This window comes from Saccopteryx leptura, chromosome 11, assembly GCF_036850995.1.
Source record: "Saccopteryx leptura isolate mSacLep1 chromosome 11, mSacLep1_pri_phased_curated, whole genome shotgun sequence".
Lineage (NCBI taxonomy): Eukaryota > Metazoa > Chordata > Mammalia > Chiroptera > Emballonuridae > Saccopteryx > Saccopteryx leptura.
The window spans coordinates 44,708,868-44,726,381 of record NC_089513.1 but is presented as its reverse complement, the minus strand read 5'-3'; the positions used below and the strand labels follow the sequence as shown (position 1 = coordinate 44,726,381).

Genomic DNA, 17,514 nt, shown 5'->3' with positions numbered 1-17,514 from the left:
TAAGCAATTGTGAGAAATGGAAAGCCATGCACAGATGGGGAGTATGCCAAAACATTCATGCTTGATGCTGCCAATGAACTTTTTGACGACTTTTCGGATAAAGACAAGATAATCAAATGAATAAAAGACATGCCTCTGTCAGCAAGAACTGTTCACGATCATACCATCATGATGGCAAATCAACTTGAGGCAACACAAATGAAGGACACAAATGTGGCACCATTCTTTTCTCTCGCTTTGGATGAGTCAACAGATGTAAGCCATTTATCCCAGTTCAGCGTGATTGCAAGGTATGCTATCGGTGACATACTACGTGAGGAAAGTCTTGCTGTTTTGCCTATGAAAGAGACAACAAGAGGGGAGGGTTTATTCAAGTCTTTCACTGAGTTCGCTAAAGAAAAAAATCTACCGATGGATAAACTTATTTCGGTGTATACTGATGGTACTCCGTGCATGGTGGGGAAAAACAGAGGATTCATAGTGCTTCTTCATGAGCATGAAAAGAGACCCATCCTAAGTTTTCACTGCATCCTACATCAGGAGGTGCTTTGTGCTCAGATGTGTGGTGAGCAGCTTGGTGAGGTGATGTCACTGGTCATTTGGGTGGTCAACTTTACTGTTGCCCAAGCTTTAAATGATCGCCAGTTTAAAACTGCTGGATGAAGTTGGGAATAATTATCCTGGTCTGCTTCTGCAGAGCAGTGTGTGTTGGTTGTCAAGAGGGAAGGTGCTCAGCCATTTCGCGGCTTGTCTGAGCAAAATCTGGACTTTTCTTGAAATGAAAAATGTCGAGCATCCTGAGTTAGCTAACACTGAGTGGCTCCTAAAGTTCTACTATTTTGTGGACATGACTGAACATCTGAGCCAGCTCAATGTGAAAATGCAAGGTATTGGAAATACAGTCTTATCCCTTCAACAAGCAGTGTTTGCATTTGAACACAAGCTGTAACTCTTCATCGCGATATTGAAACAGATCGTTTACTACACTTTGAAAAACTGGGAGAGTTTAAAGATGCATGCACAGCAAGTGACCCTGCTCAACATCTTGATCGCCAGCAGCTAGTGGGCTTCACATGTAATCTCCTGCAGTCATTCAAAGCGAGCTTTGGAGAATTTTGTGAGAGCACTCGTCTTTTTAAATTCATCACCCATCCACACAAGTGTGCAGTGGACAGTGCCGACCCGAGTTACATCCCCGGTGTCTCCGTCAGAGATTTTGAGCTACAAGCTGCTGACCTGAAGGCCTCAGACATGTGAGTGAATAAGTTCAAGTCACTGAATGAAAATTTGGAAAGACTTGCACGACAGCAAGCAGAGTTGGCAAGCAAACACAAGTAGGGAGAAATGAAAAAACTTCAACCCGCGGACCAGCTGATTGTCAAAACTTGGAACACACTTCCCATCACATACCACACACTGCAGCGTGTGAGTATTGCTTTACTGACAATGTTTGGCTCTACGTATGCATGTGAGCAGTCTTTCTCACATCTAAAGAATGTTAAGACCAACCTACGATCATGTTTAATGGATGGAAGTCTCAATGCCTGCATGAAGCTTAACCTCACCACGTATCAACCAGACTACAAAGCTATCAGCAAAACCATGCAGCACCAGAAGTCGCATTAATGGTAAGAAGTACTTTATTCATCATTGGTTAGCAACAGCATAACAACGTTATTAAAAAGAATTCAGAGACTTATTGTACTTTAAAAGTGTTGGTCTTACATAAAATGCACACATTTTCTTGTATTTAGTGTTAAACATATTGTATGGCTCTCACGGAATTACATTTTAAAATATGTAGTGTTATGGCTCTCTCAGCCAAAAAGGTTCCCGACCCCTGGGCCAGGCATTGCATGATTCCATTTACACAATATATCCAGATAGGTAAATCCATAGAAACAGAAAGTAGATTAGAGGTTACCAGGGCCTGGGTGAAAGGGAGCTATTGCTTAATGGTTGCAGAGTTTCTGCGTGTGGCAATGGCAAAGGTTTGGAAACATAGTGGTAATGCTTATTCGACATTGTGCATGTACTTAATGAGACTGAATTATACACTTCAAAATGGCTAAATGGTGTATTTTATGTTATTTATATATATTATCACAATAAAATAAATAAAACGCCAGTGTAGCCATGGGGCTTTAAAACCATATTCTGAAGAGGGAGGAAAGGGAAAGGGATGGTGAACTTCAGGGGTTGATGGTACAAGGACAGAGAAGATGTCAGCTGTTGAAACGAAAACTAGGCCTTTAACAGGTGGCACTATGATATGCAGACTCCAAACAAAGCAGTGTGCAGGGCATACAGTAGGCGCTCAATAAATGTTTGTGGACTAATTGAATGAAGAAGCCTTTTCAAGTGAGTTTCAGTCTTCAGGACTAGATCCCAGAAAATGGAAAAAATTTAGAAATACAAATGAACATTAGAACACCATGGAGAATTAAAGTTCTAAGTTGAATGCTGGGCAACTTTGAAAAGTCCCAAAGAGACCAAAGTAGTCGCAGAGGGTAAGTTCTAATAACCCTGGACTAGCGAGTCCAGAGCGGACTGCTGGCAGAGTCCTGGAATGGATTGTTAACCAGATGGTTTGGGTGCTTTCAGAAAAGAGTGGAGTTCGCTAACTATCAATACGACTTTCCTGACAAAGAGTCATGTTAAGTTCACTTCATCTGCTTAGTGATGGAGTAACTAGTTAGTAAACTAGAGGGCTGCCGTAGACCAGGCATCTGATTTCAGCAGGATGAGAGACTGCTCCTCATCACAGCACCTCCCGGGGACAGAACGCTGAACAGCGTGCTGGGCGATGCTGGGGCCGGAGACCCCGCAGACAGCTGAAGTTTGTTAGCCAACAGTAGCCCAAAGAGGATTTTAAGAAAAATAGCACATGATATTCTTTGAATGTTCCCTCCTCTTTGGACTGAAGGCAGGAAGCCTTGTTGTGGGCCTCGTGGCAGGTCCAAAGCGGGAGAGAAGGAGAATGTGTTACAGAGAACCCAGACTTAGTTACTTCAACCTCTGGAAGTGCAGCCCAGAGCACCGAGAATAAATGCTCAGGAACAAAGGATTTCCAGTACAGGAGAGAGACTTCAGAAGTTCATGTGCAAAAATACCTTGGAATTTAGATTAACAATGTGTTGCACAGAGGCTAACATCGGGTGTAACTGCAGAATGAGCTGATTTAGCTTGTCCTGATCAGAGGATAGGATCACGGAATGTATCACTGTGGCGCCCACTCGGGGTCAGTTCTGTTGTCGTTAGGATAGGATCACGGAATGTATCACTGTGGCGCCCACCCAGGGTCAATTCTGTTGTCGTTAGGATAGGATTGTTGTTAGGATAGGATCACGGAATGTATCACTGTGGCGCCCACCCGGGGTCAGTTCTGTTGTCGTTAGGATAGGATCACGGAATGTATCACTGTGGCGCCCACTCGGGGTCAGTTCTGTTGTCGTTAGGATAGGATCACGGAATGTATCACTGTGGCGCCCACCTCCCACCCGGGGTCAGTTCTGTTGTCGTTAGGATAGGATAGCGGAATGTATCACTGTGGCGCCCACCCAGAGTCAGTTCTATTGTCGTTAGGATAGGATCACGGAATGTGTCACTGTGGCGCCCACCCGGGGTCAGTTCTGTTGTCGTTAGGATAGGATCGCGGAATGTATCACTGTGGCGCCCACCCGGGGTCAGTTCTGTCGTCGTTAGGATAGGATCACGGAATGTATCACTGTGGCGCCCACTCGGGGTCAGTTCTGTTGTCGTTAGGATAGGATCACGGAATGTATCACTGTGGCGCCCACTCGGGGTCAGTTCTGTTGTCGTTAGGATAGGATCACGGAATGTATCACTGTGGCGCCCACCCAGGGTCAATTCTGTTGTCGTTAGGATAGGATCACGGAATGTATCACTGTAGCGTCCACCCGGGGTCAGTTCTGTTGTCGTTAGGATAGGATAGCGGAATGTATCACTGTGGCGCCCACCCAGAGTCAGTTCTATTGTCGTTAGGATAGGATCACGGAATGTGTCACTGTGGCGCCCACCCGGGGTCAGTTCTGTTGTCGTTAGGATAGGATCGCGGAATGTATCTCTGTGGCACCCACCCGGGGTCAGTTCTGTTGTCGTTAGGATAGGATCACGGAATGTATCACTGTGGCGCCCACCCGGGGTCAGTTCTGTCGTCGTTAGGATAGGATCACGGAATGTATCACTGTGGCGCCCACCCGGGGTCAGTTCTGTCGTCATTAGGATAGGATCACGGAATGTGTCACTGTGGCGCCCACCCGGGGTCAGTTCTGTCGTCATTAGGATAGGATCACGGAATGTATCACTGTGGCGCCCACCCGGGGTCAGTTCTGTTGTCATTAGGATAGGATCACGGAATGTGTCACTGTGGCGCCCACCCGGGGTCAGTTCTGTTGTCATTAGGATAGGATCACGGAATGTGTCACTGTGGCGCCCACCCGGGGTCAGTTCTGTTGTCATTAGGATAGGATCACGGAATGTGTCACTGTGGCGCCCACCCGGGGTCAGTTCTGTTGTCGTTAGGATAGGATCACGGAATGTATCACTGTGGCGCCCACCCGGGGTCAGTTCTGTTGTCGTTAGGATAGGATCACGGAATGTATCACTGTGGCGCCCACCCGGGGTCAGTTCTGTTGTCGTTAGGATAGGATCACGGAATGTATCACTGTGGCACCCACTTGGGGTCAGTTCTGTTGTTGTTAGGATAGGATCGCGGAATGTGTCACTGTGGCACCCACCCGGGGTCAGTTCTGTTGTCGTTAGGATAGGATCATGGAATGTATCACTGTGGCGCCCACCCGGGGTCAGTTCTGTTGTCGTTAGGATAGGATCACGGAATGTATCACTGTGGCGCCTACCCGGGGTCAGTTCTGTTGTCGTTAGGATAGGATCACGGAATGTATCACTGTGGCACCCACTTGGGGTCAGTTCTGTTGTCGTTAGGATAGGATCGCGGAATGTATCACTGTGGCGCCCACCCGAGGTCAGTTCTGTTGTCGTGTTTCGATCCGCGTGTCGTGTTTTCAGACATTGGATTTGTACTGGGACGACGCTGTTGCGGTGGACTCAGATTTTCTGAGCCCCTTTCATGTGGAATGCAGGAGGGATGACACGTGACCAATGGGAATAGCCGGACCTTCTGTCTCATTTCATTGAACCATCTCTGAATAAACAGCCATTTTGGGGGAAGGAGACAGGTGCATCCAGACAGAAGGTGCCTAATAAAGCAGTTCCTTAACTGTAGAGAGTGCAGGGAACCCTGTGTGTAGTTCAGTCAGCACCCAAGCACTGACTCCTGCTGTTCTGGGACTGTGTTTTCTTTTTCTTTTTTTCAGGGAAAGAGAGAGAGAGAGGGAGAGAGAGAGAGAGAGAGAGAGAGAGAGAGAGAGAGGGAGAGGGAGGGGGAGGGGAGGGAGAGAGGAAGGGAGAGAGAGGAAGGGAGAGAGAGAGAGAGAGAGAGAGGGAGAGGGAGAGGAAGAGGAAGGGAGAGAGAGGAAGGGAGAGATAGAGAGATGAGAAACATCAACTCGTAGTTGCGGCACTTCAGTTGTTCATTGATTGCTTCTCATATATGTCTGGTCCCGGGGGCTCCAGCCGAGCCAGTGACCCCTTGTTCAAGTCAGTGACCTTGGGCTTCAAGGTAGTGACCATGGGATCATGTCTAGGATCCCACACTCAAGCCGGCGACCCGCACTTAAACTGCATTAGCCCACACTCAAGCCGGCGACCCGCACTTAAACTGCATTAGCCGACACTCAAGCCGGCAACCCCGGGGTTTCAAAGCTGGGATCTCAGCGTCCTAGGTCAACCCTGTATCCACTGCATTTCCACCAGTCAGGTGGTGCTAGGACCGTTTTAAGTAATATCTGTGACTAGAACAAAGATCCTGCTTCAAGTGGTAATGGTGAGTTACTTGACTTGGGTGGTGAACACACAATACAATACACAGGTGAGGTATTATAGATTGCCCACCTGAAACCTTTGTAATTTCATTAATCAATGTTACCCCAATAAATTAAATTAAAATTTTTTAATTAAATAAAATTTAAGAATTAATAAAGGTCCTGCTTCAATGAATTACAGGCTAGCTGGGAAGGCAGACGATGAAGAGTAAATACATCCTGTCAGAGATGGGATGGGTCTGCTACGGAGGAAAGCAGAAGCAGTGAGGGGCGGGGTGTGCAGGCAGGGCCCACGGTGGGCTGGGGCTTCCCTGGAGCAGACATCAGGAGGAGGGGCGGGACTAACGCCGTGCAGGGAATTACATTCAGGGTGGGTGGAACAGCAATTGTGCAGTCTCTGAAGCTGGAAAGTCTGGAATGTCCCTGAGGAACTGTAGGAAAGCCAGTGTGGATGGAGGGGAGAGTGAGAGCGAAAGAGAGAGAGAGGAGGAGGAGACGAGTCCTGAAGAGTCCTGAGAGAGGGGGGATTGTGAGTGAGGCGAGACTCATGGAGGCGCTGAGCAGAGGACCATGGTCTGGCTTTGCCTGTGCAGACACACTGCAGGAAATAAAGTGAGTCACAGACGAAAGGTCTGGGGTTGGACAGAGGCTTCCCTGCAGTTCTGTTTCAATTCTCTGCTTGGTGAGAGGGCCTGGGAGCCTGGAGGAGACCAGACCTCGGTCCGTCTGTCGTCCCCCCCCTCCGCCCCCGCAGGGGTGTTCAGCAGTCTGAGGAGAAGACTGTAGTGACAGCTAGCAGATCACTCCAGGCCAGGGCCTCACTGCAGGACACAGCTGCTGGGGCTTTTCTGGAGGAGCAAGTAGGAGAGGGGACCTCCTAACTTCTGTGACAGCATGCTCAGCTTGCTGCCTCCCTGGATTGTGTCCCCCCGAAAGTCTTCTGCCGAGTCCCAACCCCTAGTGCCTCAGAATGTGACTTTATTTGGAGATAGAGTCATTACAGATATAACTAGTTAAGCTGAGATTTTCCTGTGTGACCAGGTGGTGGCGCAGTGGATAGAGCATCGGCCTGGGATGTTGAGGACCCAGGTTCAAATCCCCGATGTTGCCGGCTTGAGCACAGGCTCACCAGCTTCAGTGTGGGGTCACCGGCTTGAGCATGGGATCATAGACATGACCCCATGATCCCTGGCTTGAAGCCCAAGGTCACTGGCTTGAGCAAGGGGTCACTGGCTCAGCTGGAGACCCCCCCAACAAGGCACATATGAGAAAGCAGTCAGTGAACAACTAAAGTGCTGCAACTACGAGTTGATGCTTCTCATCTCTCTCTCTTCCTGTCTCTCTCTCTCTCTCAAAAAAAAAGATGCGATTGTCCAGGAGCAAGGTTGACCCCTCATCTGATACAACTGGTGTCCTTATGAAAGGGGAAAATTTGGGGACACCCCCCCCACACACACACATACACGCAGAATGCCATGTGGCTGTGTGAAGGTTGGTGTTGTGCTGTCACAAGCCAAGGAGTTACCAGAAGCTGGGAGAGAGGCCTGGATCAGATCCTGCCCTCGGCCTCCATCAGAGGGCCCTGTCGGCGTCTTGCACTCGGGTTCTGGCCCCCAGAGCTGTGAGACGGTCCCATTTCCATGTGGAAGCCATTTGGCATGTGGCGCTCAGACAGCGGCCTGGGCTCCCTTATTCTGTCCCCGCAGTCCGGAGCTTTGCTGTCCCTCTTCTAACTTCACTCCGAGTGCTGGGGGAGCTCACCCCCCATGGCTGCAGGTTCTGTCACCGTCTCACCCAGTCCCAGGCCTCCCGAGCCCCAGGACTGACTCCTTCACAGGCTCAGGTGGCCTTTCGGAGCTGGCCCGCCGGCCTCACCAGTTTTACCCTCCCCCTCCCCCTACCACCGTCCTGCTGTGCCGAATTATTTACAGTAATTGCTTGGCTACAGGGAGAGATTAGTGTTAAACAATGGAAAATATACCCAACAAAAGTTACATACCGTAGTTTAAATATTGTGCTTTAATTTAAGGCATATCGTTGATCATTCATGCACAGTTTTTGTTTTTGATGCCTTCCTTGCTCTTTGCACACAGGCCCAGGCTCGGGGCCTGCCTCGTGCTGTCACCCGCACAGATTACTCTGTCCACTCACTGCTGCCGGGTCCGGATTGGACTTTTACAAAATGACTGAGGAATCTAGTTGCAAAATTCTTTGGGATTTTTATCATTTTTTTCTTATCTTTTATAGATGCCTTGCCCATACCTCAAATGTAAATTTTTTGGTGACTTGCCTTGTTGGGATGGTTTATGGAAACCACATTTCCCCCCTTTTCCCCACAGTTTTTAGTTTGTGCAGTCTTTCATGAAGAAAGTCCAACTGGTGTAAACAGTCGAGGACATCCATAACTAAGTCTTAGTGAGTGCACAGCTCAGTGTGGGTGTTCTAAAGAACAGCCTTCCGGCCTGAGCTGGGCGGTGGCCAGTGGTTCACAGAGAGCACTAGAGATTCGGGTGGGTCAGGCAGGTGGAGATCAGGGAAGAGTAGTTTAGTGCATGCTCAGGTTCTTGAATAAGCCTTCTGCTCTTTTTCCTCCCAGCCTCGAACCATTTCCTCTGCCAGTGTATCTTCTCTTTGTAGCCTGATGGCCTTGTATTTGTCCTGCCTCCACTTAGCTGTCACTTCCTCCAGGAAGCCCACCTCGCCTCCCTCAGGCCAGGTTAGCTGTCCCTGAGCTGTGCTCTACAGTGCCCTCTAGTGCTCCAGGCCAGTAGTACCCTTGTGTAAATATCTCCTGCCCAACCATAAGCTTCTTAAGGATGGAGCCCTTGTCTGTGCCATTCAGGAAGGAGGATAGGAAGGTCATATAACTTGTATCTCAGAACTCTTCCACCACCCCCTGCATTGTAGGTTAAGGTACGCCTCAGCAGGCAGGAAAACCTGTCCTGTCGTGGTGGTAGTATTAGCAGTAATGGAAGGGGTTGTGCAGATGGTGGTGGTGTGAGCAGTCATGATAAGAAGACTGACATCTCCCTGATGACAATACCACCATCTTGTATTTGTGGCTACTTAGCATAGAACTGCGGAAGCATTTTCCCACCTGACCTGTGCCAGCTCCGTGCCCCCACCCCTACCCCCACCTGGACTCCCTGTGCGGCCTCACTCATCGCTGTGTTGGTCATGTTTCCCTCATCCTGAGCTCTGCGTTCCCTGCTCTCACCTGTAGGACTCCCACTCCTCCCAGGACCTGACCCAGAGTGCAGGCGCCTGTCCAAGGCCTCAGCCCCACCACGTACTTGCTCAGGCTTCTAGGTCCCTCTTCTCCATGGGCTCCTGCTGTCCTCCCAGCTCCCCGAGCTGGAATATTGTGTCTGTGCACCAGCAAACGTAGCTCAAGTGCACAGAGTACCTGAGCAGGTGATGTGTGGAACCGAGTGACATTGGGAAGAAGGTGACCACGTGCCTGCTGTGTTCATTCCTAGGGCTGCCCTTCAAAGTACCACGCACTGGGTGGCTTAAAACAGCAAAACGTGCCCTCTCATAGTTCTAGAGAGAAGTCAGAAATCAAAGTGTCTGCAGGCCACACGTCTTCTGAAAACTCTAAAGCAGGATTCTTCCTGGTCTCTTCCAGCCTCTGGGACTGACAGCAACCCTTGGCATCCCTGCCCTTTGACCATGTCACTCCAGGCCCCGCCTCCGCCATCACGTGGCCTTCTTCCTTGTGTGTGTATCTGGGTCTCTCCAGATCTCTCTCCTTGTTAAATCTAGTCATTGGATCTAAGTATCACACTAATCCAGAATGACCTCATCTTAACTTGTTTACATCTGCGAAGACCAGATTCCAAATAGAGCCACATTCACAGGTTCTGGGGGTTAGAACTTCAACATGTCCTTTTGGGGAACACAATTCAACCCACGACAGTGTGTTCCTTCATGCTTCCTGGGCGTGTAGGGAGTGAAGTACAGAACTGGAGAGCGTGTTTCTACCTGAGTGCCCAGTGCCTAAGGTGGACCTCTGGCCCCTGGACACTCCTGGGCTGTGTTCATGCATCACTATACTCAGCTACCGTTGTTGTGAATGTGATTTTCTTCGCTCTAACTCTTGAAGTTGGTTGCTTGTTTTTATGTCCTGAAGAGAATATCTCTGCCCTAACGGAATATTCCACCTGGAAGAGCTCAAACCTCTCACAGCCAAGAGAGACTTCTCAGGGTTCTGGAAACAGAACAAGAAGCCAGTTTTTGGCATTAGAAGGAACACTTAAGAGTCCTGGATGGCGTTGGACGCTGTCTGCTCAGACATTGTCAGTGCTGGGCTGCGAGGTTGAAAATAGATTGCAGTGAAAGTGGTCCATGGCACTCTGTCAATGGGGCGACCCTTGTTATTTCCTGGCTGTTTTGAGCACACCAGCTTCTCACCGGCAGAGTGCTAGCTTTGTGGCCCAAGGCCGCAAGTTCCATCAGACGCTTTCCTAAGCATGGAAATGAGGCTGCAGGGAGAAGTCAGACGCTGTTCCAGCGGCAGACCGTGGTCCGTGCTTCCTGAAGGGTTTGGAAAACACTGCGGATCCAGAGGGAGCTCTGCCCATGTGGGCTGCAGCCCTGGGGAGCCTTTTCTCTTACTGTTTCCCCCTCTGACAGATTCTTGTGTATGGAGATGTGATCTTTAATTCCTTAAAGACCCATCTCCCTGGAATTAATTCCTCTTCTGAAGTCATAATCTTACGTGTAATGCTTTCCGGTCATCTTAACTCCTAAGTAAACCATTATGTGTCACAAATGCGGGAAATTATGTGCGGGCTTTTGCATGACACTGGAGCGGAAAAGACGATAGCTACAGCAGCTGGAAGGGAAGACGTGGAGGTGGTCAGTTTCCGAAGCCCGCTGGAAACGGGGCTTGGCTGTCACCAGCATCTGACCTACTTCTTTTGCAAACGCACAAGTACTTGGAGGAGGCCAGCGCCTCTGACTCTCCTGTGCGTGCCCAGCGTGATGGACATGGCCTGGTGCTTATGAAGAGCCCAGCTGCAAAGTCACCCAGTCCCGTAGACTCTGGACACCACAGTTGGTCTTTAGATCCACGCTCTCGAAGTTGCAAGTCGCCGGTGTGGGAGACAGCAGACCTGCTCTCCTCTGGTTGATGTCTGCCTGCTCTGAAGGCCTGACGTCCCTCCCAGATTCCAGAGCTACTTCAGGAAACCCGTAGGATGTGTGCTCAGCAGCTCCCTCGGCTATTTCCAGCTCCTTGGGGCGTGGACGGCTGCAGACCTGCTGCGGGGCTGCTCTGCGGATCTCCGCTCTGAGTGCCTCCTCTGGTCCCTGCAGAGAGTGAGAGGCTGCGGGGTGCTGGGACCTGGAGTGGAAGGGGTGGCCCAGAGATGTGGTCGTCCTTCCTTACCTGCCCCGTCTCCAGCTGCTGGAGAACGGCCAGCCAGAGAGGTGCCAGCCCCACCAGAGCTGTCGGGAAGCATTCCGTATCCACAGTTTCTAAACCTGACCTGTGCGTTAGAATACCGTGTCTTTCTGAATGAGACTCACGTTGTCAGCCTCTCCTGGACCCAAGCAGGACCACACAGTGCGTGCGCTCCTCTCAGAACAATGCGGCTCATTTACTAACGGGCACAGTGTGGTTGGAACTTTGGAAAGAATGCTTCCATTTCACAGGCATTTATATTCTCTCATTTTCTTGTTCTATTAAAAATGTCCAAACAAGTTTGGTGTGTGGGAAGGAAGGACACATTAGCACTGAGGAACGAAGATTCAGTACACGAAGCCAGACAGCCTTGTCCAACACATTCCTTCTTCTGTGTTGTAGAAGATGCGGATGTGGAGTGACACAGGGAAGAATGAGGAGTCCCAGGCTTTTCTCCTGGATGGATAGTGGGGGGGGGGGCGGGGGGTTTGAAGAACCTCTGTCCTTCCATCTGGAAACGGGCCCGGGCTGAGCAGAGTGGGAGTACAGAGCCACCCTGGCCTCCAGCAACTCTGATGTCACGGCTGTTGTTGTGATCAGTCACCCTCTGTCCCCACTCCATGCGTGGCCTGGTGACTGGCAGGCCCAGCTCGAAAGCCACCTCAAAAACCTGGCTGAAGGCAGACTTCTTGGTGTCAACGAAGTCCGTGAGAACCCAGTCAGACCCACAGCAGCAAGCTCTTCTAGTAAGTCTTCGAGAAGAGCAAGCTTCAGGGCACAGAGTAGTAATAAAATCCACGGTCAGTCGCACCTTCCAATGTGTCCCCTTCGGCACGTCACTTACTTGTGCCTCCTTAGTTAAAATATTTAGTCTCTGAAATCTAATTGATACTTAGTTAGTGTTAGCTATCATCACGTCCACTGAAGTGAACTGGCGCGGGCATTGCCATGTCAACAGTGTTGCTGGTCTCCCGGAGGAGGCCAGGGAGCCAGGTGGCTAGGGAGCCAGGTGACCAGGGACCCAGGCGGCCAGGGAGCCAGGCGGCCAGGGAGCCGGGCGACCAGGGGGCCAGGGGACCGGGAGCCAGGCGGCCAGGGAGCCAGGGGACCGGGGAGCCGGGCGACCAGGGGGCCAGGGGACCGGGAGCCAGGCGGCCGGGGAGCCAGGGGACCGGGGAGCCAGGTGGTCAGGGAGCCAGGTGACTGGGGAGCCAGGTGACTGGGGAGCCAGGTGGTCGGGGAGCCAGGTGACTGGGGAGCCAGGTGACCAGGGACCCAGGCGGCTAGGGAGCCAGGCGGCCAGGGAGCCAGGCGGCCAGGGAGTCAGGTGACCAGGGAGCCAGGCAGGTGTGCTCGGGACTTATTTAACCCTTGGCCTTCAGGCCTTGGAGCCCCACTCTGGATATGATGTCATGTCCTTGCACGAGTGACCAGGTCTTGGGTCTGTGGTGTCTGATGAGAATCTCTCCCTGAGAGAGGAGAGGACCTCTGTGTGGACTCCGTTTCTGTGGACAGGCCACGCCCGGCATCCTTCAGCACTCCTCAGGGCCCAGCCTGTCCTAGCCGAGCGGCCTGTGTACTTTAGCACAGAGGTCCGAAAAGCTTCTAAATCTAAGTACTGTGCTTGTAAAACTTACCTCAACCTAAAAAAGCAGTCCCCAGTGAAAGTTTAAGTTAGTTTATATGTAGTGAGTGCATATTATCTGCAGCATTCGGAGGGCTCTCCTGTACTCTCATTTACTCTTTGCGACATCCCAATGGGTAGTTCCTAATTTTATCTTATTTTTTATATGAGGAAACCGAGGCTCAAAGGATTTAATAAGAAGTCACACACGGGTGACCACACTGGTATTTGAAGCTGGGAATGTTGCTTTGGTCCCAGCAGCCCCTGTAGGCAGGAGTCGGTGTGGGATGAACAGACAGAGCAGTCCTGTCCCCCAGTGACGGGCCCTCGGGGGCAGCTCTGAAGCACAGCACTGCTCAGACTGCGTTCATGGAGGCGCCACCGTGTGCTCGAGCTTGCGCTGACTGTCTAGGGGAGGAGAGCAGCGAAATATCAGCAGCCCTGGTGGGCACTGCACTCCTGGACTGACATGAGGAACGGAACCAGCATCCAAAAGGGAATGAGTAACTAAGGAAGGGGGGGAATGCTTCCTGGGGAGGTGACTTCTAAGCAAGGTTTTGTAGAATAAATAGGAGTTCACCAAGGATACCATATAGGCACAAAAGGCAGAAGAATTAGCATGCAAAGGAAGAGATATGAAACAGCAGGGACTTTACGGTGGGTTTATGCAAGTCCTCTAGATCAGTGGTCCCCAACCTTTTTTAGGCTATGGACCGGTTTAATGTCAGAAAATATTTTCACGGACTGGCCTTTAGGGTGGGACGGATAAATGTATCACATGACCAAGACAAGCGTCAAGAGTGAGTCTTAGATGGATGTAACAGAGGGAATCTGGTCATTTTTTAAAAATAAAACATCGCTCAGACTTAAATATAAATAAAACGGAAATAATGTAAGTTATTTATTCTTTCTCTACGGACCAGTACCAAATGGCCCACGGACCAGTACCGGTCCGGGGATTGGGGACCACTGCTCTAGGTGAGGGATGATAGGGCGCAGGAAGAAGTACCAGGCATGTTAAGATCAGAGGGGCAGAGAGAGCTGGAAGATAAAGGTCCTGTTTGCCATGTCAGGGAGGCTGACTTTATCCTGAGCTTGTAAGCAATTTAATATCAGAGATTTAGAACAAGGTCAAATCCCCAAACCTTGATGCAATTAGTTGTACTGGGTTTTTTTTTGTGTGTGTGTGTGGTTTTATTACTACAGTTATTGAAAGGAAAGATTACAAAAGTCAGTAAGTAAGCTTCACATCTAACATGTGTTGCCATTGCACTAAAAATGTTATTTTTTAATTTCCCCTCATTTCTCCCATTTTTTTCATCACTAATTCTCTTTCGCAAATGTTATTCTCAGATGCCAGGATAAGTACTTTTGAGAGTTTTTTTAAATGTTTTTTTAAGTGGCCTTTGATTACATAAGAGCGTCATAGTACCATTTCCAGTAGTAGCTTTATAACAGGAATGGAGGCTAAGACTGATTATGTCATTGTTCCCTTAATTTATTCTCGGAACCTAACACGCTGCCAGCATATTGAAAAAACACTAATGATCATAGTGACATCTGAGTGTCTCTCTTGCTCATGGTTTCTGGCACCATTGCTCTTGCATTGTATACAGCAGAGTAGAAATCAATGGTTTAAATGTGGCATGACTGTTGGCTCGGCACTGGGCACCCCGGACTTTTGCCGTGTCTCTCCAGCTTGCAGGTGCAGCCCACAGCCAGCAGACCTCACCGGAGGATTCATGTGTACTCATTGGCGCCCCTTGCCAGGGTCTCTCATGTTAACATTTGGATGAAGAGAGGCAGCGTATGCTGCTGTGCTGAGGTTGCGTTTTGCAAGGAGTGCCGAACACCAGCTGTCAGAGGAGGTGGTGGGAGTGTGCAGATATTGCTGTGAATTCCATGAATGCTTAATTGCTAGAGTTTTGTTTTTTTTAATTTAAAAGTCTTTGCATTTTGTTTCTTTGGTTGTTGTTTGTTCTTTTTTTTGTTTTTTTTTTTTTAGAATAGTCCTTATCAGTGGCAGAAGATCCTTCTGTAGTATATTTTCGGTGCTGCCGTATCGCGACACTGTTCACGTCGGGTATGTATACGCATGCTTGCTTTGTAGTTCTCTGGGTGAAAAGTTGTGCTACCACGTGTATAATCTGCAGCCCTTTGCATTTCAAAGAACTTGGCTCTCATTGACACTGCAAATTTGGTGTTTGTAAATTTGAAAGAAAAAAAAGTTCTACCTTCTTTTCAGCCAGAAAGCTTCCCTGTTGTTTTGTGTGGTGTGTGTGTGTGTGTGTGTGTGTGTCCACACGCGTGCATGCATGTATGTCCTCACCATATTGCCTGCTGTTTCTAAGTGTGCATTTTGGCATCTCTTCCAATACTGTAAAGCAAGAACCATACAGAGCCCACCCCATTCCACAGGCCTTGTCACCTTTTGGAGAAAGGTAGGTCAGGAAAGGAGTTACAGAAACCGTTTGGCAATCCAGTCCCTTCCATCTTGGCGTGGGGGCTGGAAAGTGACCGGCAAGCGGGAGCAGATATCAAAGTAGAGTGGTACCAGGAACTGGCTTAGGTGATTTGCAACAGGCCAGAGGAATGATCACCTCTCTAGATCAACAAGCCCCCTTCTTCTGCTCTGAAAAAAGTAGGTAAGTGAGAATCTGACCTTGCAGATCCTCCCGTCCTCATTGCCGTCCCTGAACTCTGTGCTCACTTCCTCCTCTGAGTCTTGCTGCCTCACCCTCAGCTGTTCCCTGCATCTGGGGTTTGTTGTCAGGGAGCTGCTGCTATTTAGGGCAGGACGCTGAGAGCAACATGGGTAGTTGGCGCTGGCCTCTGTTAACTAGTGCTAGGCTTGCCCTCTGGTTGCTGTGACAGCCGCACACTATGCACACATGACCATTGCCACGTGGGAGGGCAGTATGGCCCCTGGTACTGATTCACCATTTACAGTAGTCCCCCCTCATCCACGGGGAGATACATTTTAAGACTCATTGGATGTTGCCTGACGTGGTGGCACAGTAGATAGAGTGTCGACCTGGGATGCTGAGGACCCAGGTTTGAAACCCCAAGATTGCTAGCTTGAGCATGGGATCATAGATCACTGGCTTGAGCCCAAGGTCACTGGCTCGAGCTCAGCTTGAGCCCCCTCGTCAAGGCACAAATGAAAAGCAATCAGTGAACAACTAAAGTGACACAGTTATGAGTTGATGCTTCTCATCTCTCTCCCTTCCTCTGTGTGTGTCTCTCTCACTTTCACACACAAAAAAACCCCTAATGGATGCCTAAAATTGCAGGTAGTACCAAACCCTATATATACTATTTTTTTCCTATACATACATACCTATGATAACATTTAATTTATAAATTAAACACAGTAAGAGAATAACAATGATAATAGAAAAACTGTAACAATATACTGTAATAAAAGTTATGTAAATAAGGCATTGTTAAGTACAAGGAAGGTACTTAAATAAAAGCACGTGGCAATGGTCATGTGTGCATAGTGTGTGGCTGTGAAACTGGGATAATTGGTCTGATCACCAAGACAGCGACTAAGTAACTAACAGGCAGATGCATCTACAGCGTGAGTACGCTGGACAAAGGGCTGATTCACGTCCAGGGTGGGTCGGAGCTGGACAGTATGAGATTTCATCATGCTGCTGAGAATGGACCACAATTTAAAACTTATGAATTGCTTTTTTCTGGAATTTTCTGTTCAGTATTTTTGGACCACAGTTGACCATGGGTAAAACTGCAGAAAGTAAAACCACGAATAAGGGAGGACTGCTGTATTTCAAGAAGGGTCACCTGTAGGATTATTAGCAGCTTCATCTATTCTGCTGGTTGTCCCCAGATGAAGAAGAAAATGAGTGAGAGGGTTCATAGGACATAACCTTTTACATCTTGGACATGAACAAACTCACACTCGCCACTCTTTCAGCTTTTATAGATGAGGAAACCAAGTTGCAGGAAAGTTAATTTTCCATAACAAAACACATGGTTGGGTCCTCTATAATACCTCACCGAGGAAAGAACATGCCCATTTCAGCAGCACATGCTACTTAAGTCCTCACGTAAGAAACTATGGGCACAATTCAGAATATTATAATTAAGCAGCGGGACAAATAGTGTTCTGCTTTTTAAATTTTAAAATAAACATCCTATTTATGAACAACTGCTATTTATCATAATTATGATTTTTAAATTAGTTATTGGGAAACAGTTATGCTCAAATGTTAAAAAATATGTATAATAGTAAATTTACACACACACACACATGTTTTAAGTGAGAGGAGATGAGAGAGAGAGACAGACTCCCCCATGTGCCCTGACTGGGATCCACCTGACAACCCCGTCTGGGGCTGATGCTTGAATCAGCCGAGTCCCTGACTGTGAGAGGGGAAGAGAGAGGGAAGGGGGAGAGGGGGAGAAGCAGATGTCACCTCTCGTGTGCTCTGACCAGGGATTGAACCCAGGACGTCCACATGCCAGGCCAATGCTCTATCCACTGAGCCAACTGGCCAGGGCCTACACATATATTTTTTAAACTGCTTTAGTTC

General features: G+C 49.1%; 1 protein-coding gene across 2 annotated transcripts in view; it reads left to right on the top strand.

The window, feature by feature from the left end:
- CABLES1 (Cdk5 and Abl enzyme substrate 1) overlaps window positions 1-17,514 on the top strand; it is a 112,071-nt gene that overhangs the window by 57,718 nt on the left and 36,839 nt on the right. Inside the window, exon 4 of one of the 2 annotated variants that reach the window (XM_066353069.1) lies at window positions 14,961-15,038. The exons of the other annotated variant lie outside the window; for it this stretch is intronic. Coding sequence (XP_066209166.1) covers window positions 14,961-15,038 — 78 coding nt within the window. The remainder of the gene's footprint in view (window positions 1-14,960; window positions 15,039-17,514) is intronic. 2 annotated transcript variants of the gene reach the window in all.